Below are 26812 nucleotides of genomic sequence, written 5' to 3'. Positions count from 1 at the left end.
CTGAGGCAAAACGCTGCGTCAGTGACTCAGAGTGACTTCAGCCAGAAGCTTTAACAGGCAGCTGTAGTTAGAAAGGCCAGCAGTCTGGGGGACGTTGGAGTCTGAGAGACACTGGAGTTTGGGTATACTGGAGTCTGGGGATGCTGGAGTCTAGGGGATGCAGGAGTCTGGGGGACGCTGGAGTCTGAGAGACACTGGAGTCTGGGGGACACTGGAGTCTGGGGGACACTGGAGTCTGGGGGACGCTGGAGTCTGAGAGACACTGGAGTCTGGGGGACGCTGGAGTCTGAGAGACGTTGGAGTCTGAGAGACACTGGAGTCTGGGGAAGCTGGAGTCTGAGAGACACTGGAGTCTGGGGGATGCAGGAGTCTGGGGGACGCTGGAGTCTGAGAGACACTGGAGTCTGGGGGACACTGGAGTCTGAGAGACACTGGAGTCTGGGGGATGCAGGAGTCTGGGGGACGCTGGAGTCTGAGAGACGTTGGAGTCTGAGAGACACTGGAGTCTGGGGAAGCTGGAGTCTGAGAGACACTGGAGTCTGGGGGACACTGGAGTCTGAGAGACACTGGAGTCTGGGGGATGCAGGAGTCTGGGGTGAGACCAGAATCATGTGAAACTTGGAGCAGGTTTGATGTTCCTCCATTTTGTTTCCTGCTGCTGTCAGGAGGGAAAACATCTTTAACTTCCTCCTTCTGCCTCTGGGATCTAAGGTCAAAGGTCAGGGGTCATTTGAGCTTCTCCTGGCTGTGAAAACAAAACCTGGTTGTCATGGTTACGCATCACACAAAAGTTCAATGTTTCTCTTCAATTTATGGTTTATTTATTTCAATTTGTTTTGAGTTTCCAATAAATATTCTGCAGATTTCGGTTAATTTTTTAAAGGTTTTATTGGCTCTAGTGGCTTTTATTTGATAGTTAATTGACAGGAAAGTGGGTAATGAGAGAAGGGGGAAGACATGCGGCAAAGGTCACCAGGCTGGGAATCGAACCCGTGACGGCCGCGTTGAGGACTAAGGCCTCCTTATGTGGGTTGAATCGATGCTTAACCCCTGCGCCACCACAGCACATCCCGATTTTGGTTCATTTTGATCATTTTATTGATTTTCAGTTTTGAGTTTGTTGATTTGAAATAAAACGTGAATTTTGGGGAAGATCTGGGAACTCTGCTTCCCATAATGCATCCTGCTTCCAGTTCTGCAATCTGAGCGGGTCGGACGCTGGAAAAGTTCTGGTTCTGATCTAATCCCGCTGGAACACTTCCTCTGCGGCTCGGTCCAGATCCCTGGTTCTGGTTCTGCATCAAACTTCCAGAAAACTGAAACCACTTTAGAGAAACCAGTTTGAAGCATCGATTCAGAACGTCAATAATGTTTCGACTGTTGATTCTGTTTCTGACTTTGTTTTTATGATGTAAAGAGATTAACATTTGATTGATTGATTGATTGATTCTGCTCCGTCTCCTCAAACCTGCAGTGGGTCGGGTCAGTTGGCTGCTGGTACTGAACCAGGTTCTGGTTCTGCTGCAGGTTTCTTCCTGTTAAAATGGAGCTTTTCCTCTCCGCTGTCGCCCCCTGCTGGTCAGGCAGAGTGTGGGACAATAACAATGTTTTGTTTATAGGTAGGAACTTTTTAAGCTAATTTGAATAATGAATTGATCTTTATGCATTGATTGATAACTGGATCAGTTGATTGATCAGTTTTCATTTTAATTAAACTTCATGTTGAATATTATTGATCATTTTCTCCATAATCAGAGTAAAAATCTTCATCAGATCCCTCAGGTTTCTGCACCGAGTTCAACAACCAGGTGATGATGATGGTGATGATGATGATGAAGGTCCCTCTGTGAAGCAAGGCTGCCCCCTGGCGGCCGAGCTGAGAACTTAGAGAGAGAAAATAAAAGTAAAACAGCGAATTAACTTTAAACTTATTCCTGCTGTTATCAGAGTCCAGATGAAGAAGGTTGTTGTTAGAGAACCTGCTGCTGTTCTGACGGATCGGTGTTGCCATGGTGACGAACCTGCGCTTCCGTTCAGGAGACAAACAGATCCAGTTTGGAAACAACCGCATCAAATATTCAAGCCCTGATCAGTTCAATAAAAATATTCTAGATTTATTCTGATTAATCAGATTAATCTGAGCTTTTATTAAAACTTCTCATGTTTCATTATTTCGTTCTGAGCTGTAAATGTTTTGGACCGAACCTTCAGAGGTTCTGCAGTAACTTCACTTCCCAGCCGAAGGACGCATTGATAACGCTAAAACAGTAGCTCACAGGCTAACTGCTAATCCTGAAGCTAACAGCTGAACATGTAATAGCATCGGGGTCCTGGAGGTTCTGGTCGATGTGGGCCTCCTGATGAATGCATGAAATGTTTAAATCATTTTCTGCTTTTAGCCAAAGATTGAAAGCTCAACCTCCTGTTTGTCTGCTTTAATTAGGCCGTTCAGCTCTCTGTCTCTGATCCACGAACAGCACTAATGACCTGAAGGTCAAGCATGTCCGCCATGTCTGCTGCAGATTCCTCTGATCCAGATCTGCTTCAAACTTTCCTCAGACTGAGCATAAACACGATTTCATTGGTTCAAGCTTTTATTCTACTTTTATTCCTGAAAACCCAAAGAAGCCAGAAGACGAAATTCGGCCAGAACTCAGAATCTCTCACATTTCATTGTTATCATTTAAGCCGCTGCAGGCCGGACGCCCAGCTGCTTGTGCCTGGTCTTCAGGCGCTGAAGATGACGAAGAGGAGGAGCAGCACGGGCAGGAAGTGGCGGCTGCAGCGCGATGCGCCGTTCAGCTCGTAGTTGTTGTTGTTTGCTCGGCATCGGCTGCAGTCGTCTCCGCAGAAGGAGCAGGAGGAGACGTCGCTCCGCAAAGCCGATCGGTACGACCGCACCGTCCTCCGCCCTGCAGGGGGCGCCAGAGCCCAGAATCAGCTGCACTCTTTAGATTAATAGTTCAGTTTACAGGTTTATTCTGGTTTAAAGTGAAACTCATTAATATTCAGCAGTTTGCCTTTAAATCAGCAGAAATGGATGGAAAAAAAAATCTGGGATTCCTGAGAGAAAGTTAGTACACCCCATGAAAATCTTTAGATGTGGGAAAATTTTTATATTTTAATATTGTGAACTTCAAGTAAAATAATAAATATTTAAAAATCTTTTAAATTTTTCAATATAATGTCAATAAAACTAACATTTCTGGTGACGTATAAATTAGTACGCCCCATAGGAAAATTATACAGAAATAATTATTAGTTGTTTAGCCAGTAATGAGAGCAAAACGCAGATTTTCACCATGTCATTAATTCATTTATAGGTATCACAGTTTGAAACAAAATATTTATGGTACCAGCTCAATACTGAGCTAACTGAGAGCTAGCTAAATATTGAGCTAACTGACAGCTAGCTCAATATTTAGCTTACAGAGTAAATATTTAGCACTCAGCTAGCTAAGTATCTAGCTAACTACGTTTTTAGTTAGAACCAGTCAGAACTTTTCTGAGCCAAACACAAAGCTAATATGAAAATATGCAAACGTGGCAGTGGACTATCAAAATAAAAGCTGGGTGTTGATAGCTTCTATACAAACTGCTGTGGAGACTAATGACTGATGATCTCTGCTGCCAAAAGTCTGGATTTAAAACGGCTCATCTTTGCTTCAGGCTGAAATGTTGAAGCAACACCAAGCGATTGGAGAAGAAGGAGCTCAGAACAACCAGCTTTTATTTTGGTAGTCCACATTTGGGTCGAAGCCCGGCTCTCCGGCAGAACCATCAGAACCTTACGTGGCTCGTAGTAGTCGTAAACGCTGACTGAGGCTTCCTGGACCCGGGCCACCTTGAACTCCACCAGCAACGGGACGAGCAGACACGACTCCTGGGTCGACACCTGCAGAACCAGAACCAGACAGAACTGTGGTTGGTTCTGGCGCCCAAACAGAACCAGGAAAAACTGGCCAGCCAGATCGGGTCTCAGCTCACAGAGTCCAGGTACAGAACCGCCCTGCCTGGCTCGGTCTCCACTCGCTTCAAGGCACCGCCCAGCGGTACCAGGTCCGGTCGGGCACTGAAGCCGCTCAGAAGACCCACCTCTATCAGAACCATCCCGGTCTCATTCAGACCCAGGTAGCGGGCCAGGCTGAGGGTAGCAGAACCAGAACCAGTTAAAACCCGAACAGACCGGGCCACAAAGCAGCAGAAACATTCTGTGAGGAATCTGTCAAAATATTATTTATCTTATTTCAGGAAGTTTAAATATTTTTAACTTTATTTTATTTATTTTTTAATTTACTAAAATGTAAAATTTCCTGACTTTTTTCATGATTTGACTCAGAGAAACAAATTATGTCAGGAATAAATTCAGTCTGCAGTGAGGGTCATGTGACCTCCTGACCTGGTGCAGATGAACAGGTGAGCCCGGTTCTGCTCCTCAAACAGCGCCACCTTCAGGTCAAACGCTTCCTGCTCTTCGGCGTCCTTCCTCCTCCTCAGCAGCTCCTCGCTGCGGACGTTGTAAAAAACGTTGAGCTGAAAGAGAGACGAAGGTGAGGAGGAAGAGCGCAGCACCGTTACCATGGAGACACACAGGTACCTGGAAAAGAGCGAATCCGTGACCCGATGCCGTCACCTGCAGGTCCAGAACCGGTTCTGGATCAATCTGGAAAAAAATAGTCAACATTTAAAGACGCGGAGCTACCAAGTCAGCAGAGACTGGGACTAGACTTGGACTAGACTGGGACTAGACTTGGACTAGACTGGTACTAGAGTTGGACTAGACTGGGACTAGAATGGGACTAGACTGGACTGGGACTAGACTGGGACTAGAGTTGGACTAGACTGGGACTAGAGTGGGTCTAGATTTGGACTAGACTGGGACTAGACTTGGACTAGACTGGACTGGGACTAGACTTGGACTAGACTTGGACTAGACTGGTACTAGAGTTGGACTAGACTGGGACTAGAATGGGACTAGACTGGACTGGGACTAGACTGGGACTAGAGTTGGACTAGACTGGGACTAGAATGGGACTAGACTGGGACTAGAGTTGGACTAGACTGGGACTAGAGTGGGTCTAGATTTGGACTAGACTTGGACTAGACTGGACTGGGACTAGACTTGGACTAGACTTGGACTAGAGTTGGACTAGACTGGGACTAGAGTGGGTCTAGATTTGGACTAGACTGGGACTAGAGTTGGACTAGACTGGGACTAGAGTGGGTCTAGATTTGGACTAGACTGGGACTAGACTTGGACTGGGACTAGACTGGAACTAGAATTGCACTAGCCTGGGACTAGATTTGGACTAGACTGGGACTAGACTTGGACTAGACTGGACTGGGACTAGACTTGGACTAGACTTGGACTAGACTGGGACTAGAATGGGACTAGACTTGGACTTGGACTAGACTGGACTGGGACTAGACTGGGACTAGAGTTGGACTAGACTGGGACTGGACTGGGACTAGACTTGGACTGGGACTAGACTTGGACTAGACTGGACTGGGACTAGAGTTGGACTAGACTGGGACTAGACTGGACTGGACTGGGACTAGACTTGGACTAGACTGGACTGGGACTAGACTGGGACTAGACTGGGACTAGAGTTGGACTAGACTGGGACTAGACTTGGACTGGGACTAGACTGGGACTAGAGTTGGACTAGAATGGGACTAGACTTGGACTGGGACTAGACTGGAACTAGAATTGGACTAGACTGGGACTAGAGTTGGACTAGACTGGGACTAGAGTGGGTCTAGATTTGGACTAGACTGGGACTAGACTTGGACTAGACTGGACTGGGACTAGACTTGGACTAGACTGGTACTAGAGTGGGACTAGACTTGGACTAGAGTTGGACTAGACTGGGACTAGAATGGGACTAGACTTGGACTTGGACTAGACTGGACTGGGACTAGAGTTGGACTAGACTGGGACTAGACTTGGACTGGGACTAGACTGGGACTAGAGTTGGACTAGACTGGGACTAGACTTGGACTGGGACTAGACTGGGACTAGAGTTGGACTAGACTGGGACTAGACTGGACTGGGACTAGAGTTGGACTAGACTGGGACTAGAGTGGGACTAGACTGGACTAGACTGGGACTAGACTAGTCCAGTCCAGTGGGAGAACCACAGTGCTGGTTCTGGTTCTGTTGGACCTCAGTGTTGACCAGGACATATTACTGAATGGACTGGAGAGTTGGGTCGGACTCTCCGGTCCAGTGCTTAACTGGTTTGAATCGTACATAAAGAACAGGGATTTCTTTGCTTCAATTGGAAACTTCTCATCAAAGAGGTCAAAGGTCACATGTGGGGTACCCCAAGGTTCAATCCTAGGACCCTCTTATTCAATATCTATATGCTCCCACTGGCTCAGGTTATAACAGGAAATAATATCAGCTACCATAACTATGCAGATGACACACAGCTCTACATTATGATGTCACCAGGTGACCTTTGATCCCATCCAATCACTGAACAGATGCTTAGAGCAGATCAATGTGTAGATGTGACAAAACTGAAGTTATTATTTTTGGACCTAAAGAGGATCTAGAGTTATAGATCTAGAGTTATAGATCTGGAGTTATAGATCTAGAGTCAGTGCACAGCTTCAGTTATTACAACTAAAAACCAGCGATCAGCCTGAAACCTGGGAGCAGTGATGGACTCTGACCTGAACTTTCAGAGCCACATAAAGACAGTTACAAAGTCGGCCTTCTATCACCTGAAGAACATTTCCAGGATTAAAGGACTAATGTCTCAGCCAGATCTAGAGAAACTCATCCATGCGTTTATCTTCAGTCGTATTTATTATTGTAACGGCGTCTTCACAGGTCTGTCCAACAAATCAATCAAACAGCTGCAGCTGATCCAGAATGCTGCTGCTGGAGTTCTGACTAAAACCAGGAAGATAGAGCACATAACACCAGTTTTAAAGTCTCTCCACTGGCTCCCTGTAGCTCAAAGAATAGACTTTAAAATACTGTTGTTAGTTTATAAATCACTGAATGGTTTATCACCACAATACATTAAAGATCTGCTGCTGTTGTATCAACCTTCCAGAACCTCTCAGGTTCTGGTTCTGCTCTGCATCCCCAGAACCAGAACCAAACGAGGAGAAGCAGCATTCAGCATCTATGCACCACAAATCTGGAACAAACTTCCAGAAAACTGTAAAACAGCTGAAACACTGACTTCCTTTAGATCTCAACTAAAATCCCACTTGTTTAGAGTTTTATTTGAAACGTAATCAATTATAAATTTATTGACGGAATCTGACTTGATGTTATTGTTGATTCTATGTTGCATCATTTTGTGTTTTTGTGTTTGATTTGATGTAAAGAACTTTGAAATGCCTTGCTGCTGAAATGTGCTATACAAATAAAGTTTGATTAATTGATTGATAGACTTGGACTAGACTGGGACTAGACTAGACTAGAAACTAACTTCACTCCGGTCGTTTTAACGGCACAAATGGTTGGTCGTCTCCATGGTTACCTGGCGACTCTGGAGCAGCAGCATGTTGTCCTGGTCGATGTGGAAGTCGGCGACGACGTCCGAGTCCCCGTTGGTCACCGTGACGTCCAGGTAAGAGCGCTCTGACCCCTGCAGAGCGGCGAAGGTGGACAGAGCCTGCAGAGCCACCACCGTGTCCTGGACAGAGGGGAGAGGCAGCGGGCTGAACTGGACTGAAACCGGTTTAGTTAGCCTCGTTGAAACGGGTCACGCCGGTTCTGGACCTGCGTGCTGCCGTATCCTCCCAGGTGGTTCCTCTGCTGGCTCAGCCACTTCATCAGACTCAGACCTTCGTCGACCCGGTTCAGTTGGTGGAGCGAAAGCAGAACGTAGGACGCCATCTCGATGTCTGCCGAGCGAGGTTGCCATGACGACGACAGGCCAGCATCAGGCGACGACCAGGTCGGGACGCCGTCTGTTCACAGAGGGACAGAGCAGGAAGTGATACGTCACGCCTCTGACCGCGTCAGGACGAAGAGCCAATGAACGAACCCTTCAGGTCAGCTCGGCCAATCAGACGGTTGAGCGCGGCGTGGGAGGCGGGGCTTCCTGCCAGCGCCAGAGCGTAGCTCAGCAGGCTCAGGCTGTAGTTGCTGGAGACGCCCTGGTCCAGCCGGGCCTCCAGGTAGGCGAGGGCAGAGGTCACCCGAGAGGCGTACTGCGCCTGGCAGACAGAGAGCGGGGCGGCAGCTTGTCAGCGCCGCTCACCCGACGGAACCAGAACCGGGTCAGACCCGCTCACCCTGATGTAGGCGTCCTCCAGCAGGGCGACCAGGACGTATGCGGTGAGGGACACGGGTCCGTCCAGGCCGCCCTGCAACTCCGAGTGGATCACGGTGCCGGGCTCGGCCGCGGCGCCGCCCACCGCCCTCTGTGCCGCCAGCCACGCCGCCGCGCTCTCCAGAACCCGGCCGTCCACGCCAACCCACGGCCGCGCCTGCAGCAGGCAGCGCAGCACGAAGGCCGTCAGCCTACGCAGAGAGACGGTCAGAGGAGGTTCTGGTCCGGTTCTGGTCCGGTCCCGGTACTGAATCCTACCAGGTGCTGCCTGACGAGTCCTGCTGGCCGAAGGCGCTGAAGGAGCCGTCGGCCCGCTGGTAGGACAGCTGCTGCTCATAACCTGCCGGAGAACGGGACCATCACGACCCGGTTCACGACCCGGTTCACGACCCGGGTCATGTCCGGGCAAGGTTCTGCTGGTTCTGGGTGTGCCACCTTTCAGCATGTAGTCAATGGCCCGGTTCTGCAGCGCCGGGTCCAGCGGGCCTCTGGTGCTGAGGTACCGCAGGACGTAGACGTTTGGAGCGAAGTGGATCATGTTCTGCTCGCCGCAGCCGTACGGCATCTGGACCAGCGAGTCCAAACCGCTGATGGACGGGCCCAGCAGGTCGCCTTCCGCACACACAGTTAGACAGGCTGAATGGACCGGAACCAGGACACTAATGGTTCTGGAAAACCAGCATGGACACCGTCTGCCCAGCCGGCACCGATCCGAAGGAAACAAACAGAAACCGCAGAAGAACCAGAAGAGATGTTCTGGTTCCAGTGACGGCCGGTTCCCTTCGGTTCCCCGCTCTTTTATTTTATTGTTTTTTTACTCATTAAAAAAACTAAACTGGCCTTTAAAGGGTTAGAAACCCAGAAAGTCCAGAATATTTGACCCGTCCGCTGAGAACTGGAGTAAAATGAGACAAATTAAAGAAATCTGAAAAACAGAAGTTGATCAGTTGGACCCGGGTCCGAACAGAACCATCAGGTCAACGTACCGATGGCGGTCACCGAGACGCGCTGGCTGCCGTCCACCACGCCTGGAGGGAACCGGAACGCCACGGAACCGGAGCGGCTGGCAGGAAGATCCAGGAGGAGGGAGGAGGAGAAGCTCTGAGGACGACCTTCAGCCTGGAACAGGAAATGAAACCTGAAGGTCGGGAACCCGAACCCAAGGTTTCCTCTGAGTGAATCTGGTTCTGCTCTCTGGACGGGTTCTGGTAAATAATAATGGTTCATTTTTCTGACTTCTGAAGAAAATTTAAAAATATTCAGCCCCCTTTATGCTGACGATCCTAAATAAAATGGCCTCCAGCAGTCAGCTGCTGAGCGATCAGCTCCACCTGCATTGGTTCTGGTTCTGGTTCTGGTTCTGGTTCTGCAGAAGACAACCAGCGTCATGGGGACCATTTTCTTAAACTTTAAAATTACATCCTGAAAACTTTTGTTTATCAAGTCCTGCTACAGATTCTCAGTCTGGACTTTAACTAGGCCATTCTGACCCGTGAGTCAGCTCGTTCCTCCTCCCACCTTAACCAGGACGGTTGTGCGGACGAAGTCGGCCGCCGCTGAGGACACGGCCTTCACGGCGATGGGGACGTCTCCCAGAACCAGAGGCCTGACGGGAACCAGGACGGTGGCGCCGCCCTCCGGCTCCACCAGGAGGCGCCGCACGCTGGCCATGGCGACCGCCTCGCTGTCCGGGAACACAAACTCGAAGGCGTCGCTCTCTGCAATGATCACGGTGACCTGGAGACAGACGGACGGACGGAAACACGCCCGGATCGGATTCAGCTCCAGATAAAGCTGGCAGGACGTGTTTCTGGGTCGGAGACGCCCAGAGCCGTCCGGCTCATTCACCGCTGAAATCAGACGCCATCAGTGTTCCTGATGACGCACGGAAATATTAGACAGTAGAAGAAGAGAATAAAGACGAGTTTCTGTCCCGCCCTGCAGACGAAACCTGATTAATGATCAATAAATGAAGAAGAATCAGTTTGTTTCTGCTGCATTCCTTCTGCTTTTGCTTTTTTTAGTGCATCAAACTGCTGCTAGATTCTGGCTAATGCTAGTTAGTGCTAATGCTAGTGAGAACCAGTGATGGGCACCGCTAACTACATAGCTAGCTGCTAAACATAAGGTTAGTGTTTAAACTTATGTTCTGATTATTATCTGATTAAAGCGCTGTACCAGCTTAATATTTAGTGGAAGCTAATGCTAAATAGCTATATTAACACCATGTTTAGTACAAGCTAACGATAAAATAATATAAAGACAGTAATTAGTGTAAGTTAATGCTGAAGTGCTACATCAACACAACATTTAGCAGAAGCTAATGCTTAAGTGCTATAGACGCAGTAATTAGTGAAAGCTACACTAAGCGATAGGATGCTGTGGCTTTACTGAGAACAGCTCTGCAGACTGACCTCCAGCTCCTCTTGGAGGTAATTGAACAGAACCACCTCCAGAACCAGCTCCTCTCCTCTGATGATGTAGGCAGGGAGGTTCAGGGACAGGAAGAAGTCCTGGAACACTGTGAGCTACAGGAGGATTCACAGAGACAATGAGAACAGGTTCTGATCCGCTGCAATCAAAACAGCCGCAGGAGGTTCTGGGAATACCTCTGCCGGTTTCTCAGTGAGTCCCAGACCCAGATTCTCCGTCATGACGAAGGCGGAGGCCGTCCAGGTGGTGATGCTGTCAGGAACCGGCAGAGAAATCTGCATCCTGTTGGAATCCCTGCAGAAACATTTCAGGTCACATTCAGACAGGAAACCAGGGAGGAACGTTTGGGTCCCACAACCAGGACAGAACCACAAGGTTCACATCTGTATTCCCAACTTTATCTGCTTCAAAAAAGAACTCAGAAACTCTTTTCCCTCCTGCCCTCTGGGAGACGTTACAGAACCACCAGCCTACGGACCAGAACCACCAGAACCCGGAGCAGCTTCTTTCCCACAGCTGTCTTGCTTTTGAACGCCTCCTGACATAAAACATAAACTATAAGGACTGAACTCCATCCTCTCATGCAACAATAACACATGGACTATCCTCACACACACACACACACACACACGCACACACACACACACACACACACACACACACACACACACACCATGGAAGTTCTCCTCACACACATATACAATCTGTAAATCTTATCTGCCATTATTTATCTTGTATTATAAACCCATTAATACATTTATAATCCATTTCCTAACATTCTTGTATAATCTGTATAATCTGTATAATCTGTGCATATAGCTCCCATATTTATATTTATATTTAGTCTTGTACAACTGTAAATAAATATTTATATCCTGTATAGCACTTCTGGATAGATGCAAACTACATTTCGTTGCTTGTACTTGTGACGGTGACAATAAAGTTGAATTCAATTCTCTTTAATACACCTGAACTAAAAGAATGAACCACTAACTGGGTTCTGCAGAACCTGAAGACAAACTGAGGAGGCCAGTCAAGATGTTCTGCAGCTGAAAACCTCTAAAAGCTGCTCCTCTACAGCAGCGGACCGGCTCAGCCTGGGAGGTTCTGGTACCAGAAGGATTAGAGGTCAGATACTGGTTCTGAAAGCTGAAGCATCACCCTGTGTTGACGTCCATCCAGACCCAGGTCTCTGGAAAGTTCTGGCGCTGGTGAGGTTCTGGTTGTTTCCTGAAATGTTCTCCGTCCGTCTGGAGGAAGAAACCCGGATCATCTTCTGCTGATCAGAACACAAATATTAGTTTAAGTAGTGAGAAGAAGATCCAACTAATTATTAATTATCATTTGATTCTCAGCAAACATCTGCAGCTCCACGGTGGATCAGCAGGGAGGCCGACCGCCTGCAGAACCTCCGACCGCCTGCAGAACCTCCGACCGCCTGCAGAACCTCCGACCGCCTGCAGAACCTCCGACCGCCTGCAGAACCTCCGACCGCCTGCAGAGCTTTATTTTTCTTTCTCAATTTTCTTCTGTTCTTAGAAGAATCTTCTGGGTTTTTGAGGATCCTAGTTTGAAGTTTGAACTTTGACTAGGCCAGTGCTTCAGCCTGCAGCCATCAGGTGTTGATCACCCACAGATTCAGTCCAGGTGGCAAAACATGCAGGGCAGAAAAGATTGGACTAGGCCGTTCTTTTGTTTTTCAGCCTTCTGTTGTAGATCAGCGGCTGTGTTTGAGTTTGTGGTTCTGTTGCTGACCCAGTTTGGACAGATGGACTTTAGACTACAGGTCCTGCTCTACTGACCATCCTGCCAGCAGGACCTTTGACCTTTAACCTGCTAACTGAGAGTCCCTTTGCTCTGCTGGGAGGTCTGAAATGTTTTCCCCTCTGGAGGATGATGGACTTTGGGTGGCCTGGAGGTGACCTTTGACCTTTCCCAGGTTGATGATTAGAAGTCAGAAGAAAATCTGACAGAAAATGAATCAGTCCTGAAATAAATCCATGCCTGAAGCAGGAACCAGGTTAAAATAAATGCAACGTTTCGACCTGCTGAGGATCAGATGGTTCTAAGGCTAAGAACCGGACCCGGGTCAGGACCTGGATCAGGTCTGGACCAGGTCTTGTAGTGATGCTGTGATGCAGTAAGCTACTTACTGAGCAGCAGCCATGTTGGATCCGCTCTGGGCACGCTGGCGTCAGTCATCACAGTCAGGTCACATGTCTGCAGGAGCAAAGCTGAGGTTAATTCTGCTGTTCTGGAACCGGACCAGCTGGTTCTGGATTAATGGAACCGAGTCAGGTTTCTGACGATGATCACCTGGAAAACAGAGAACGGATCTCCCATTGTCATCTCATCACGGAGGGCGTCGTTCATGGACGACTCCGTCATCTGCTCCCGCAGCTGGAAACAGCAGAAAGACCCAGTTAGAACCAGTTAGACCCAGTTAGACCCAGTTAGAACCAGTTAGACCCAGTTAGACCCAGTTAGAACCAGTTAGACCCAGTTAGACCCAGTTAGAACCAGTTAGACCCAGTTAGACACAGTTATATCCAGTTAGAACCAGTTAGAACCAGTTAGACCCAGTTAGAACCAGTTAGACCCAGTTAGACCCAGTTAGACCCAGTTAGAACCAGTTAGACCCAGTTAGACCCAGTTATATCCAGTTAGACCCAGTTATATCCAGTTAGAACCAGTTAGACCCAGTTAGACCCAGTTAGACCCAGTTAGACCCAGTTAGAACCAGTTAGACCCAGTTAGACCCAGTTAGAACCAGTTAGACCCAGTTAGACCCAGTTAGAACCAGTTAGACCCAGTTAGAACCAGTTAGAACCAGTTAGACCCAGTTAGACCCAGTTATATCCAGTTAGACCCAGTTATATCCAGTTAGAACCAGTTAGAACCAGTTAGACCCAGTTAGACCCAGTTAGAACCAGTTAGACCCAGTTAGACCCAGTTAGACTCAGTTAGAACCAGTTAGAACCAGTTAGACCCAGTTAGAACCAGTTAGACCCAGTTAGACCCAGTTAGAACCAGTTAGAACCAGTTAGAACCAGTTAGACCCAGTTAGAACCAGTTAGAACCAGTTAGACCCAGTTAGACCCAGTTAGAACCAGTTAGACCCACTTAGACCCAGTTAGAACCAGTTAGACCCAGTTAGAACCAGTTAGAACCAGTTAGACCCAGTTAGACCCAGTTAGAACCAGTTAGACCCACTTAGACCCAGTTAGACCCAGTTAGACCCAGTTAGAACCAGTTAGAACCAGTTAGACCCAGTTAGACCCAGTTAGAACCAGTTAGACCCAGTTAGACCCAGTTAGAACCAGTTAGACCCACTTAGACCCAGTTAGAACCAGTTAGACCCAGTTAGAACCAGTTAGAACCAGTTAGACCCAGTTAGACCCAGTTAGACCCAGTTAGACCCAGTTAGAACCAGTTAGAACCAGTTAGACCCAGTTAGACCCAGTTAGAACCAGTTAGACCCACTTAGACCCAGTTAGACCCAGTTAGACCCAGTTAGAACCAGTTAGAACCAGTTAGACCCAGTTAGAACCAGTTAGACCCAGTTAGACCCAGTTAGAACCAGTTAGAACCAGTTAGACCCAGTTAGAACCAGTTAGACCCAGTTAGACCCAGTTAGACCCAGTTAGAACCAGTTAGACCCAGTTAGAACCAGTTAGACCCAGTTAGAACCAGTTAGACCCAGTTAGACCCAGTTAGACCCAGTTAGAACCAGTTAGACCCAGTTAGACCCAGTTAGACCCAGTTAGACCCAGTTAGAACCAGTTAGAACCAGTTAGACCCAGTTAGACCCAGTTAGAACCAGTTAGACCCAGTTAGACCCAGTTAGACCCAGTTAGAACCAGTTAGAACCAGTTAGACCCAGTTAGAACCAGTTAGACCCAGTTAGACCCAGTTAGACCCAGTTATATCCAGTTAGAACCAGTTAGAACCAGTTAGAACCAGTTAGAACCAGTTAGACCCAGTTAGACCCAGTTAGACCCAGTTAGAACCAGTTAGAACCAGTTAGACCCAGTTAGACCCAGTTATATCCAGTTAGAACCAGTTAGAACCAGTTAGAACCAGTTAGAACCAGTTAGACCCAGTTAGACCCAGTTAGAACCAGTTAGAACCAGTTAGAACCAGTTAGACCCAGTTAGAACCAGTTAGACCCAGTTAGAACCAGTTAGACCCAGTTAGAACCAGTTAGACCCAGTTATATCCAGTTAGAACCAGTTAGAACCAGTTAGACCCAGTTAGAACCAGTTAGACCCAGTTAGACCCAGTTAGACCCAGTTAGACTCAGTTAGAACCAGTTAGAACCAGTTAGAACCAGTTAGAACCAGTTATATCCAGTTAGAACCAGTTAGACCCACTTAGACCCAGTTAGACTCAGTTAGAACCAGTTAGAACCAGTTAGAACCAGTTAGACCCAGTTAGAACCAGTTAGACCCAGTTAGACCCAGTTAGACTCAGTTAGAACCAGTTAGAACCAGTTAGAACCAGTTAGAACCAGTTATATCCAGTTAGAACCAGTTAGACCCAGTTAGACCCAGTTAGAACCAGTTAGAACCAGTTAGAACCAGTTAGACCCAGTTAGAACCAGTTAGACCCAGTTAGAACCAGTTAGACCCAGTTAGAACCAGTTAGACCCAGTTATATCCAGTTAGAACCAGTTAGAACCAGTTAGAACCAGTTAGACCCAGTTAGACCCAGTTAGACCCAGTTAGACTCAGTTAGAACCAGTTAGAACCAGTTAGAACCAGTTAGAACCAGTTATATCCAGTTAGACCCAGTTAGACCCAGTTAGACCCAGTTAGACTCAGTTAGAACCAGTTAGAACCAGTTAGAACCAGTTAGACCCAGTTAGAACCAGTTAGACCCAGTTAGACCCAGTTAGACCCAGTTAGACTCAGTTAGACCCAGTTAGAACCAGTTAGAACCAGTTAGAACCAGTTAGACCCAGTTAGAACCAGTTAGACCCAGTTAGAACCAGTTAGACCCAGTTATATCCAGTTAGAACCAGTTAGAACCAGTTAGACCCAGTTAGAACCAGTTAGACCCAGTTAGACCCAGTTAGACCCAGTTAGACTCAGTTAGAACCAGTTAGAACCAGTTAGAACCAGTTAGACCCAGTTAGAACCAGTTAGACCCAGTTAGACCCAGTTAGACCCAGTTAGACTCAGTTAGAACCAGTTAGAACCAGTTAGAACCAGTTAGACCCAGTTATATCCAGTTAGAACCAGTTAGAACCAGTTAGACCCAGTTAGAACCAGTTAGACCCAGTTAGACCCAGTTAGACCCAGTTAGACTCAGTTAGAACCAGTTAGAACCAGTTAGAACCAGTTAGAACCAGTTATATCCAGTTAGACCCAGTTAGACCCAGTTAGACCCAGTTAGACTCAGTTAGAACCAGTTAGAACCAGTTAGAACCAGTTAGACCCAGTTAGAACCAGTTAGACCCAGTTAGACCCAGTTAGACCCAGTTAGACTCAGTTAGACCCAGTTAGAACCAGTTAGAACCAGTTAGAACCAGTTAGACCCAGTTAGAACCAGTTAGACCCAGTTAGAACCAGTTAGACCCAGTTATATCCAGTTAGAACCAGTTAGAACCAGTTAGACCCAGTTAGAACCAGTTAGACCCAGTTAGACCCAGTTAGACCCAGTTAGACTCAGTTAGAACCAGTTAGAACCAGTTAGAACCAGTTAGACCCAGTTAGAACCAGTTAGACCCAGTTAGACCCAGTTAGACCCAGTTAGACTCAGTTAGAACCAGTTAGAACCAGTTAGAACCAGTTAGAACCAGTTATATCCAGTTAGAACCAGTTAGACCCAGTTTGATTGTTTTCATCTAAACATGCGGATCTGTGGTTCTGAGTTCTTGTGAGATCGGATCTTGTATTGGTGGTACTGACCGTTTCCATGGTGAAGTCATTGTTTGACCCCGCCCACCGCGTGGCTTTGTCGACCACCAGGATCCCGACCAGAGAGTCCGGTTCTGCCACCGACACATTCAGGGTCACGACCTCCGCCGGCTTCAGCCGGTCACTGCTCCACCTCAGAGACACCTGCAGACCACAGGATGACCAAACGATCACTGGTCGATGGATCACAGGATGACCAAACGATCACTGGTCGATGGATCACAGGATGACCAAACGATCACTGGTCGATGGATCACAGGATGACCAAACGATCACTGGTCGATGGGAAAACATGATGCTGTGTCAGGAAGTCCAGAGCAGGTGGGTGACCTTATTCTGCAGGAAGTGTGTGATGGGCAGATGGATGACATCATTGATGACCTCACCGCCAGGATGGACACAGTAAACGACGACAGAGGCCAGAGGAGCCCAGGACGCCGTAGGAACCAGACTCACATCACCTGAGCTACTCCCAGCAGAAACCACCTGACCTCTGGACTTCACCTGCAGACATGGAGCATCAGCAAGGCATTATGGGTAAGAAACGCTCCGGGCTCCAGGAGAAAATGCTCACCAAGTAGTGAACGTAAGGAATCCCAAAATTCTTCTCAACCCTCAACCGAAGACGGGACCCGACCTGGAGGAGACAGAGAAGTAAAAACCAGATGGATGGATGGTGAATAATCAATCAATCAATCAATCAAATTTTATTAGTATAGCCCATTTCAGCATCAAGACATTTCAAAGTGCTTTACATCAAATCAAACACAGAAACACAATGAAACATAGAATCAACAATAAAAACACAACATCAAATCAGATTCTGTCAATAAGTTAGTAATTGATTATGTTTCAAATAAAATCCTAATCAAGTTGGTTTTTAGTGGAATTTGTTCCATATACACTCCTCCTGTATGATATGTAAATGTATTATATTTAAAATCATGTAAACAACCTTTCAGCACCAGGCTCCGTTCTCCTCTTTCACTCTGGGAATCTGCCGTCCCTCATAGATTTTTGTGCAATTGCAACATAGAATCAACAACAACATCAAGTCAGATTCCGTCAATAAATTTATAATTGATTACGTTTCAAATAAAACTCTAAACAAGTGGGTTTTTAGTTGAGATTTAAAGGAAGTCAGTGTTTCAGCTGTTTTACAGTTTTCTGGAAGTTTGTTCCAGATTTGTGGTGCATAGATGCTGAATGCTGCTTCTCCTCATTTGGTTCTGGTTCTGGGGATGCAGAGCAGAACCAGAACCAGAACCTGAGAGGTTCTGGAAGGTTGATACAACAGCAGCAGATCTTTAATGTATTGTGGTGCTAAACCATTCAGTGATTTATAAACTAACAACAGTATTTTAAAGTCTATTCTTTGAGCTACAGGGAGCCAGTGGAGAGACTTTAAAACTGGTGTTATGTGCTCTATCTTCCTGGTTTTAGTCAGAACTCCAGCAGCAGCATTCTGGATCAGCTGCAGCTGTTTGATTGATTTGTTGGACAGACCTGTGAAGACGCCGTTACAATAATCAATAGGACTGAAGATAAAGGCATGGATGAGTTTCTCTAGATCTGCCTGAGACATTAGTCCTTTAATCCTGGAAATGGATGGATGAAGGATGGATGGATGAAGGATGGATGGATGAAGGATGGATGGATGAAGGATGGATGGATCGATTGTGAAATTTATTTCACAATCCACAATCCATACTTTATTTCATGTTTTCCCCACAATGCACCTCTGCTGCTGCTGTTATTGAGAACAAGTGAACAAGTGAATGAGTGAACGAGTGAATGTTGACATTAATCCTGTTCAGCCGTTAAAGTCCAAAGCTCTGAGCGACTGAGGAACAGAGAGGTGAAAGGTCAGCAGCCTGTGGTTCAGATTGAGGAATCGCTCCGGATGTTTCCGGCTGTGTGAAGAACGTTACCTGTGCAGGTGAGGAGGGTCTCTGGACCTGCAGGTAGGCGCCGCTCTGGGAGCGGAAGCTCCTGTCCACAGAAAGAGTCTTCTGACAGTCCTCCAAAGAAACCTGGAGAAAAACAAAATCAGATGAGACAATCCTGAAGGAAACAGAAAAACCTGTAAGTATTCAAGCAACCGTCATCTGTCCCGTTACCATGGCAACGTCATCTCAGCATCAGACAAAAGATAAAAAAGTTACTAGAGATGATGAAGCAGTTCAATCAATCAGTCAGCTTTATTGTCAATTCCTCTTACATGTCCTGACATACAAGGGAATTGAAACGACGTTTCTCTCCATCCCACAGTGAAACAAAACGGGGCGTTACTAACATTGAGTAACAATAAAAGGCACAGAATAACTAAAATTATCCTAATCAATTAATAAATAGATGTACAATAACTAGACATATAGCGTAAAAAGTTTTACAACTGAGAATGTATGTATATATATATAAATATATATAAATATATAGAGATATACAGATAAAAAAGTGGCGGAAGTGCAGAGTTTAAGTGCCGAATTTGCCCTCTGTGTTAGGAGGAAGGGCAGTTGTTCAAGGTTCTGGGTTTCTTCTTCTTCTTCTTGGCCGCTTTGATACTGAGGGGAAGGAGTTCAACCTCCTCACAGCCTGATGGATGAAACTGTTGGAGAGTCTGGTGGTGCGGGAGCAGAGGCTTCTATATCTTTTCCCGGAGGGCAGGACACTGAACAGTTTGTGGGCAGGATGGTTTACATCTCCCACAATCCTGACCGCTTTCTGGGTGAGTCGGGTGGTGTACTGTACAGGTCTTGCAGGGCACCAGTGATCTTGGAGGCGGTTTTCACAATGCGCTGCAGGGCTTTTCTGTTCTGTTCTGTGCAGCTTCCACCCCACACTGTGATGCAGCTAGTCAGGGTACTTTCTATGGTGCCTCTGTAGAAAGTGCTCAAGATGGGTGGTGGAGCACTTGCCTTCTTCAGCTTGCGCAGGAAGTAGAGGCGTTGTTGGGCCTTCTTCACCAGTGATGTAGTGTTGGTGGTCCAAGAGAGGTCTTCACAGATGTGCACCCCAAGGAATTTTGTGCTGCCTACTCTCTTTACTGCAGCACCATCTATGGTCAGTGGTGGGTGTTCAATATGGCCCTTCCTGAAGTCCATAACAATCTTCTTGGTTTTGTTGACATTTAGCAAGAGGTTGTTGTTGCTGCACCACTTGGTCAAAAGATGGACCTCCTCCCTGTAGTGGGTTTCATCGCCCTTGGTGATGAGGCCCACAAGAGTTGTATCATCTGCAAACTTCACTATATGGTTGGAGATGTGGGTTGTTGTGCAGTCATGTGTCAGCAGGGTGAAGAGCAGAGGACTGAGCACACAGCCCTGGGGGGCGCCTGTGTTCAGGGTGATACTGCTTGAGGCCTCTGAGTGAGGAAATCTAGCATCCAGTTGCAGAGGGAGGTGCTGATCCCCAGCTTGTCCAGTTTGCAGATAAGTTGTTGTGGTATTATGGTATTGAATGCTGAACTGAAGTCAATGAACAGCATTCTTACATAAGAGTCCTTTTTGTCCAGGTGGGTGAGGGCAGGGTGGAGGGCAGAGCAGATTGCATCCTCTGTGGATCGTTTTGCTCTGTATGCAAACTGAAAAGGGTCGAGGGTAATGGGAAGGTTGCACTTGACGTGGGCCATGACTAGCCGTTCAAAGCACTTCATGATAATGGATGTCAGTGCCACTGGACGGTAGTCATTGAAGCAGGATGGAGAGGATTTCTTTGGCACTGGTATAATGGTTGCGGTTTTGAAGAGTGATGGAACAATGGCTTGTTCCAGGGAGGTATTAAAGACATCGGTGAGGACATCTTTTAGCTCCTCTGCACAGTCTTTCAACACACGACCTGGGATGTTGTCTGGTCCCGCTGCTTTCCGGGGGTTGATTCTGGCCAGTGTCCTCTTCACCATGTCGGCTGAGAGGCGAAGGATCTGGTCATGGGGGGGGGGGAGGGGTTCTTCTCTGGGCATGTGTTGTTTCGTGCTTCACAACATGCGAAGAAGCTGTTCAGATTGTTCAGCAGAGAGATGTTGCTGTCACAGCTCTGTGGGGAAGGCTTGTAGTCCGTGATGGCCTGAATACCTCGCCATAGGCTCTGTGCATCTCTGCTGTCCTTAAAGTGTGTACTTATCTTGTTTGTGTACTCTTGTTTTGCCTTCTTGATGCCACGGGTCAGGTTGGCTCTTGCTGTTTTTAAGCCCTGTTCATCCTCAGCTCTGAAGGCTTTATTCGTGGCTCTCAGCAGCTTGTGGACATCACCTGTTAGCCATGGTTTGCAGTTTGCCCGGATGATGATGGTTTTTGTGTCAGTCAGATCATCAATGCATTTTGTGATGAAGGAGGTCACAGTCTCTTTGTACTCCTCAATGTCTGTGTGGTCATTGTGGGTAGCTGCCTGTTTGAACATCTTCCAGTCTGTTTTTTCAAAACAGTCTTGGAGAGCAGCTATAGCCCCCTCTGGCCACACCCTGATGTCCCTTTTAGCAGATCTGATGGCTTTCACACTTTGCCTGTATGCTGGCATTAGCCTAACAGTAAGGTGATCAGAGTCCAATGTCCGGTAATGAGGTTGCTTTGTTTGCTCCTTTTTGTGTCAGATCTGTTATTTGAATATTTATTTATTTTTTCCCACCAGGGGGTCTTTTTGTGGCTCTAGTGTTCCTTATATGACAGCAGAAAACGGGGGAAGACATGCGGCAAACGTCGGCCGGGTCCGGGAATCAAACCCGCGACCGCCGCATCGAGGACTGAAGGCCTCCAAATGTGGGTCGCGGTATTCCCTACGCCACCAGATCTGTTATTTTGACATATTTAGCTAGCAGCATTTATTAGTGTAGCTGGGGCGTCAGCTTCCTGGAAGTGAGCCCATATATGGACGACGCAGGTGGTTCATTATGGAGGCAGGTGAATCCGTTTTGCTACTGATCCAGTTTAGTTTCAGGTTAGGATTATCTCTTATTATCGATTAAACAAGTTTTGGGTTTGGTCGATTTGTGTTGGGTTAAATGGTACGTGGACTGAACTGATATAGAACTTCTCCAGTCGTTTTCACTCAAAGCTCTTTACTCTACAGTCACAAACACACATTTATACACCGATACGCAGATCGGTAGACAATTTGGGGTTAAGTGCCTTGCCCAGAGGCACATCGACATGTGGCAGGAGGAAGCTGGAATCGAACCTACAACCTTCCGATCGCAAGACGACTAACTCTACCAAAGAGCCACATTGGGTCGGTCGGTTGGTTACAGTTTCTTCCTGGACCCCATGATGTTTTATTAAGGCTGGAGAGACGAGTGGAGGGGAGGTTTATTTGGTTTAATCCATCCATCCATCCATCCATCCATCCATCCATCCATCCATCCATCCATCCATCCGGTCGCCCGTATCAAGGAGCCCGGTACCACATACTCCCGGAGAACCCCCCACAGGGTTCCCCGAGGGACACGGTCGAACGCCTTCTCCAAGTCCACAAAACACATGTAGACTGGTTGGGCGAACTCCCAGAACCCTCCAGGACCTGCTGAGGGTGTAGAGCTGGTCCAGTGTTCCACGACCAGAACCAGAACCACACTGCTCTTCCTGAATCCGAGGTTCAACAATCCGACGGACCCTCCTCTCCAGAACCCCTGAATAGACCTTGCCAGGGAGGCTTAAGAGTGTGACCCCCCCCTGTAATTGGAGCACACCCTCCGGTCCCCCTTTTTGAACAGGGGGACCACCACCCCGGTCTGCCAATCCAGGGGAACTGCCCCCGACGTCCATGTGATATTGCAGAGTCGCGTTAGCTAACACAACCCTACAACATCCAGAGCCTTGAGGAACTCCAGGCGGATCTCATCCCCCCCCCGGGGCCCTGCCACCGAGGAGCTTTTTGACCACCTCGGCGACCTCGACAACAGAGATTGGAGAGCCCAACCCAGAGTCCCCAGGCTCAGCTTCCACAATAAAAGGCATGTTGGTGGGATTGAGGAGGTCTTCAAGAACTCAGGGCCTCAGTTAATTCTTATTCATTCTTATCAGAGTCAAAGCAGGACGGAGGTTTTCCTGACGCTCTCTGCTGACTTACCCAAAGTCACATTTAGTTCTGAAAATAAATATTTACTGTGGAGCTACATATTTAGTCTGCTAGCTTCCAGCTAAATATTTCATTAGCAAACTAAATACACACCCTGGAACTATGACATTTATGAATGTATGAAGAACATGGTGGCAATATGACTATTTGTTTCTCTAAATAAAACAAAATATTGCTGTTCAGTTTTGACAGTGTAACTTCCCAGAGTTCCTTTCTATAGTAAGTTTGGTCTTTTCAAAATTCAAACATTTAAAAATAAATGCTGAATAAAATGAAGGCTGAAGGTCGTTTCTGTGAATCTCCTGAGTTTAATGATGCAGTTATGATTATTGCAGTGACGTTTTGCAGTGTTCTCACCTCCACAGTGAGGCTCTGTGTGTCTTTCTGGACCTGGATGTGCAGGGGGACCAGTCCGTCCACTGGGACAGGGAGCTCCATGTCCTCTGAGGACGACTGGTCCCAGTTCATCCATGAGGAATCGGAACTGTTCTTTGGGAAAAGAATCTGTTCGTCCCACGTCTCTTGGCTCCGCTGCTGCTTCACCGACACGAGGAGCGTCTGGTCCTGCAGCGGCTCGCCGTTATACGTCGACACTTTCAGCTGCAGCAGAGGAACAAGCGGCTGGTTACAGAGCGTCAGGGACAGAGAAAAGTTCTGGTTCTGGTTCTGGTTCCCTTACAGTGCCACTGAAGCTGAGAGACGGCCTGAGGACTTTAGGAAAGTCTTCAAAGGCAACGGAGAATCTGCTTTGAGCCAGAGCGACGCTCACTGTATTGTTACAGGTCAGACCTGCAGAGAAACACTGGGCTCAGATCACCATGGTAACCACGGTAACCACGGTAACCAGCTTGTGTGGAAAGTATTCACCCCCTGACCCGAACAATCTACATTAGATTCACGTCAGAAACAGACTGCTGATGTTTCTGGATCGTAGTTCAGCAGCTGAAGGCCCAGAGCACCACACTGCCACCGCCGTGTCTGACTGCAGGTTCTGGTTCTGACGCTGTCATTAATAAAAGATCCACCTTTGTCTCTTCGGGTCATCTGGATGTTTCTGGGTCTTTGTGTTCCTTTGGGTCAGCAGTGGTTCTGGTTCTAGAGGCCGTTTTGTAGAATGATGACCTCTGACCCTGAGGAGGCCTTTCTCACAGCTTGAACGTTCACCCTCATAAATAAAATCACTTTTTTAAATCAGGTTGTTTTTCTGCAGCTGCTACCTGTCAGGTGTTCGGTCACAGACACCTGGACGCTCAGGAAGTCGGGTCGCTCGTCCCGGATCATCATTCTGCTCCACGACGGAGAAAACGTCGAAACAAGGAACCTGAACTTCCCAGACCCGTCCACCTGGAGGAAAACTGGATTTTAGGAGAATTTTCCAACATTTTGCTGTAAATCTTGACTTGGCTTCCTGACCTCCGCCTCCAGACTGTGAGTCTGATCGTCGCCGTGGTAACGGTGGCTGAAGGTGACGACCATGCGTCCGCGGACGGGTTTGCCGTAGAAGTACCTGGAACAGAACGCAGCAGGTCCAGTTTCATCTGGAACAGTTTCATCCTGTCCTCGTCCCTCAGAGACTCACTTTGCAGAGACGAAGCCTTTCAGGACGTCCTCCCGGTGCACCACCTCCGGGACTTTGACTAGGACCTCAAACTTGGGCAGAACTGAAAGCAAGCAGACAGGAAGTGGGTCAGGTCAGTCTCTGCGGTTGGTTCTGCTCAGCTAATGGTGAGGAGGAGGAGCAGACATACCATAATAATCCACACTGAAATGCTTCACACTGGAAATGCCCTTAAAACACACAAACCAGCAGAGTTACTGGGAGGACACTGGTTATAGACTGGGCTAACTCCCTGCTCCTGATCCGGACTGCAGGTCTGAACCGGATCAGAACACTAGAACGAAATCTTCTTCCTCCTTTTGCCTCCATTTTCAGCGTCTGTGTGAATCTGGGCAGAAACTTTATTGATGCTCTGAACATTTGATGTTGTTGAAATGTTTGATTTGGCACAAAGATGAGATGAAGCAATATTTCTCATGTAGCGCTTTAGCATTAGCATCAGCTAAATACCATGTGATGTAGCGCTTTAGCATTATATCTGAGATGCTAGCTTCAGGTTCGGCTGTTGTTGGAAAGTCAAAGATGATTTTTTGCCCAGAGGACAGATACTGAGAAAACATTTCAATCCTCATCTCTACTTTAAATCAGACAGAAAAAATGTTCTTTACTAATTATTATTATCTTAGTATAAAAATTAACTTTCAGATAAAAAAAGAATAAAATCTGTAAAAATGATTTGAAAGTTCTCCTGAGATGCTGATCTCGTTTAGTTTTTGTGACGATTGAATGAATTATACTTATGTCCACTAGGCGGCGATCATGAGTTTATGTGAGTGCATAAATGTAAAGAATAGGACGACAGAAAGAGAGTCTTTTGTGACGCACCTGTGAGAAAAGAGACTTTAATAAAAGTGTCTGATCATTAAAACAGGCCTGGTTACTATCAAACATGAATATAACAGTTTGAACGGTTCTGATTCTACAGGTTCATGTGGTTCTTCTTCTGCTGTTAAATGAAGGTCAGCCCAGTTGTACCTCTACGGTGGCCATGATGCTCCACTCGCCCAGCGGGGGGTTCTCCGACAGCTGGAACTCCGTGGACACCACACCCAGGACGCCGTCTTTGTCCAGCCACTGTCTCAGAAGGCTTCCTCTCGGATCCTGCATCAGAAACACAAACCTGAGAACCAGGCAGAGTGAAGGATTCACACCGAGGCCTTTCTGAACATCCGGTTCCAACACCAACACACGGAACACTAAACTCTCATCAAACCCTAAAATGGTTCTGATCAGACCAATAGGTTCTGATTCTGGGTTCTGATTGGAGGGAGTTCCGCCTCACTCGGATCAGAACGTCTGCCGGTTCGGAACAGGGCTTCCCGTCGGAGCGAACCGACACGGTTCGGATCTTCACCACCTGGCCCGGCAGGTAGCGCGGCTGGTTGGTCTGGATGAAGGTGGAGACGCCCCGGGGGTCCACGTGCAACTCTGTGGAGTTGGAGAAGAGCTGCACCGAACCGCGGCGACCTCTGACCTTTAGGGTGTAGGTCCGTCGGAGGCTGGACCCGACTTGGTGGATCTGCCGAGATAAAGAGCGGATCAAAGGATGATCAGGAGACCCGGATGTTTCCAGAACCAGTGGAGGGTTCGGAGCTTACAGCAGGAAGGGTCAGCAGCCTGGTGGATCCTGCGGGAAAACATGCGGTTAAAGTTCTGATCCGAAACCGTTCACCGACCCAAAACGGTTCCGAACTCATCACACACCTCCTTTAATCGTGGTGGAGTTGGAGGACAGCGTCTCGTTCTGATAGACGATCTCAGCGGAGACGGAGACGGACGAGGAGCCCAAGACGGTGACCGACACCGAGGAGGGAAGACCGGGCCGGAGCGCCGCGGGGGCCAGCAGCAGGTAGGACGGCCGGGAGTCCGGGTCGGAGTCGGAATTGGGTCGGGGGACGGGTCCGGGCTCGGTTCGGTTGGCGGGTCTGGTGTTGGGTCCGGGTTCGGTTCGGTTGGCGGGTCTGGTGTTGGGTCCGGGCTCGGTTCGGTTGGCGGGTCTGGTGTTGGGTCCGGGTTCGGTTCGGTTGGCGGGTGTGGTGTTGGGTCCGGGCTCGGTTCGGTTGGGGGGTCGGGTGACGGGTCCGGGTTCGGTTCGGTTGGCGGGTCTGGTGTTGGGTCCGGGCTCGGTTCGGTTGGCGGGTCTGGTGTTGGGTCCGGGTTCGGTTCGGTTGGCGGGTGTGGTGTTGGGTCCGGGCTCGGCTGGGGGGGGTCGGGTGACGGGTCCGGGTTCGCCCGGTTGGGGGAGTCGGGTGACGGGTCCGGGTTCGCCCGGTTGGGGGTCGGGTGACGGGTCCGGGCTCGGTTCGGTTGGGGGTCGGTGACGGTCCGGGTCTGCCCGGTTGGCGGGTCTGGTGTTGGGTCCGGGCTCGGTTCGGTTAGTCGGGTGACGGGTCCGGGTTCGGTTCGGTTGGCGGGTCTGGTGTTGGGTCCGGGTTCGGTTCGGTTGGCGGGTCTGGTGTTGGGTCCGG

General features: G+C 48.1%; 1 protein-coding gene across 4 annotated transcripts; it reads right to left on the bottom strand.

The window, feature by feature from the left end:
* Positions 1–1784: 1784 nt before the first annotated feature.
* Positions 1785–26041, bottom strand: cd109 (CD109 molecule). Of its 4 annotated transcripts, XR_006369666.1 has the most exons (32): positions 25943–26041; positions 25627–25863; positions 25320–25445; positions 24475–24514; positions 24306–24387; positions 24140–24233; positions 23944–24070; positions 23406–23515; positions 23084–23326; positions 18589–18690; positions 17232–17294; positions 16988–17161; positions 16649–16801; positions 13053–13136; positions 12890–12956; positions 11898–12015; positions 10913–11030; positions 10718–10831; positions 9822–10040; positions 9290–9422; positions 8739–8915; positions 8562–8643; positions 8266–8494; positions 8016–8187; positions 7748–7938; positions 7506–7661; positions 4598–4663; positions 4400–4533; positions 3988–4144; positions 3793–3895; positions 2668–2912; positions 1785–1883 (listed from the first exon to the last, which is right to left on the bottom strand). XR_006369666.1 is itself a non-coding variant. In XM_044106998.1 (31 exons), the coding sequence occupies exons 1-31, from the start codon at positions 26039–26041 to the stop codon at positions 2728–2730; spliced, it is 4155 nt and encodes a 1384-aa protein (XP_043962933.1). In that variant the 3' UTR covers positions 2577–2727. The 4 variants fall into 4 exon arrangements, 3 of the variants coding, with proteins under 3 accessions (XP_043962933.1, XP_043962934.1, XP_043962935.1); XM_044106998.1 differs by lacking the exon at positions 1785–1883 and having other exon boundaries at positions 2577–2912; XM_044106999.1 differs by lacking the exon at positions 1785–1883 and having other exon boundaries at positions 2577–2912; positions 11898–12012.
* Between the last annotated feature and the right edge of the window lie 771 nt (positions 26042–26812).

This window comes from Gambusia affinis, linkage group LG22 (assembly GCF_019740435.1).
Source record: "Gambusia affinis linkage group LG22, SWU_Gaff_1.0, whole genome shotgun sequence".
Lineage (NCBI taxonomy): Eukaryota > Metazoa > Chordata > Actinopteri > Cyprinodontiformes > Poeciliidae > Gambusia > Gambusia affinis.
Note: the sequence above shows the minus strand (reverse complement) of the source record. Positions and strands in the feature narration are given on the sequence as shown.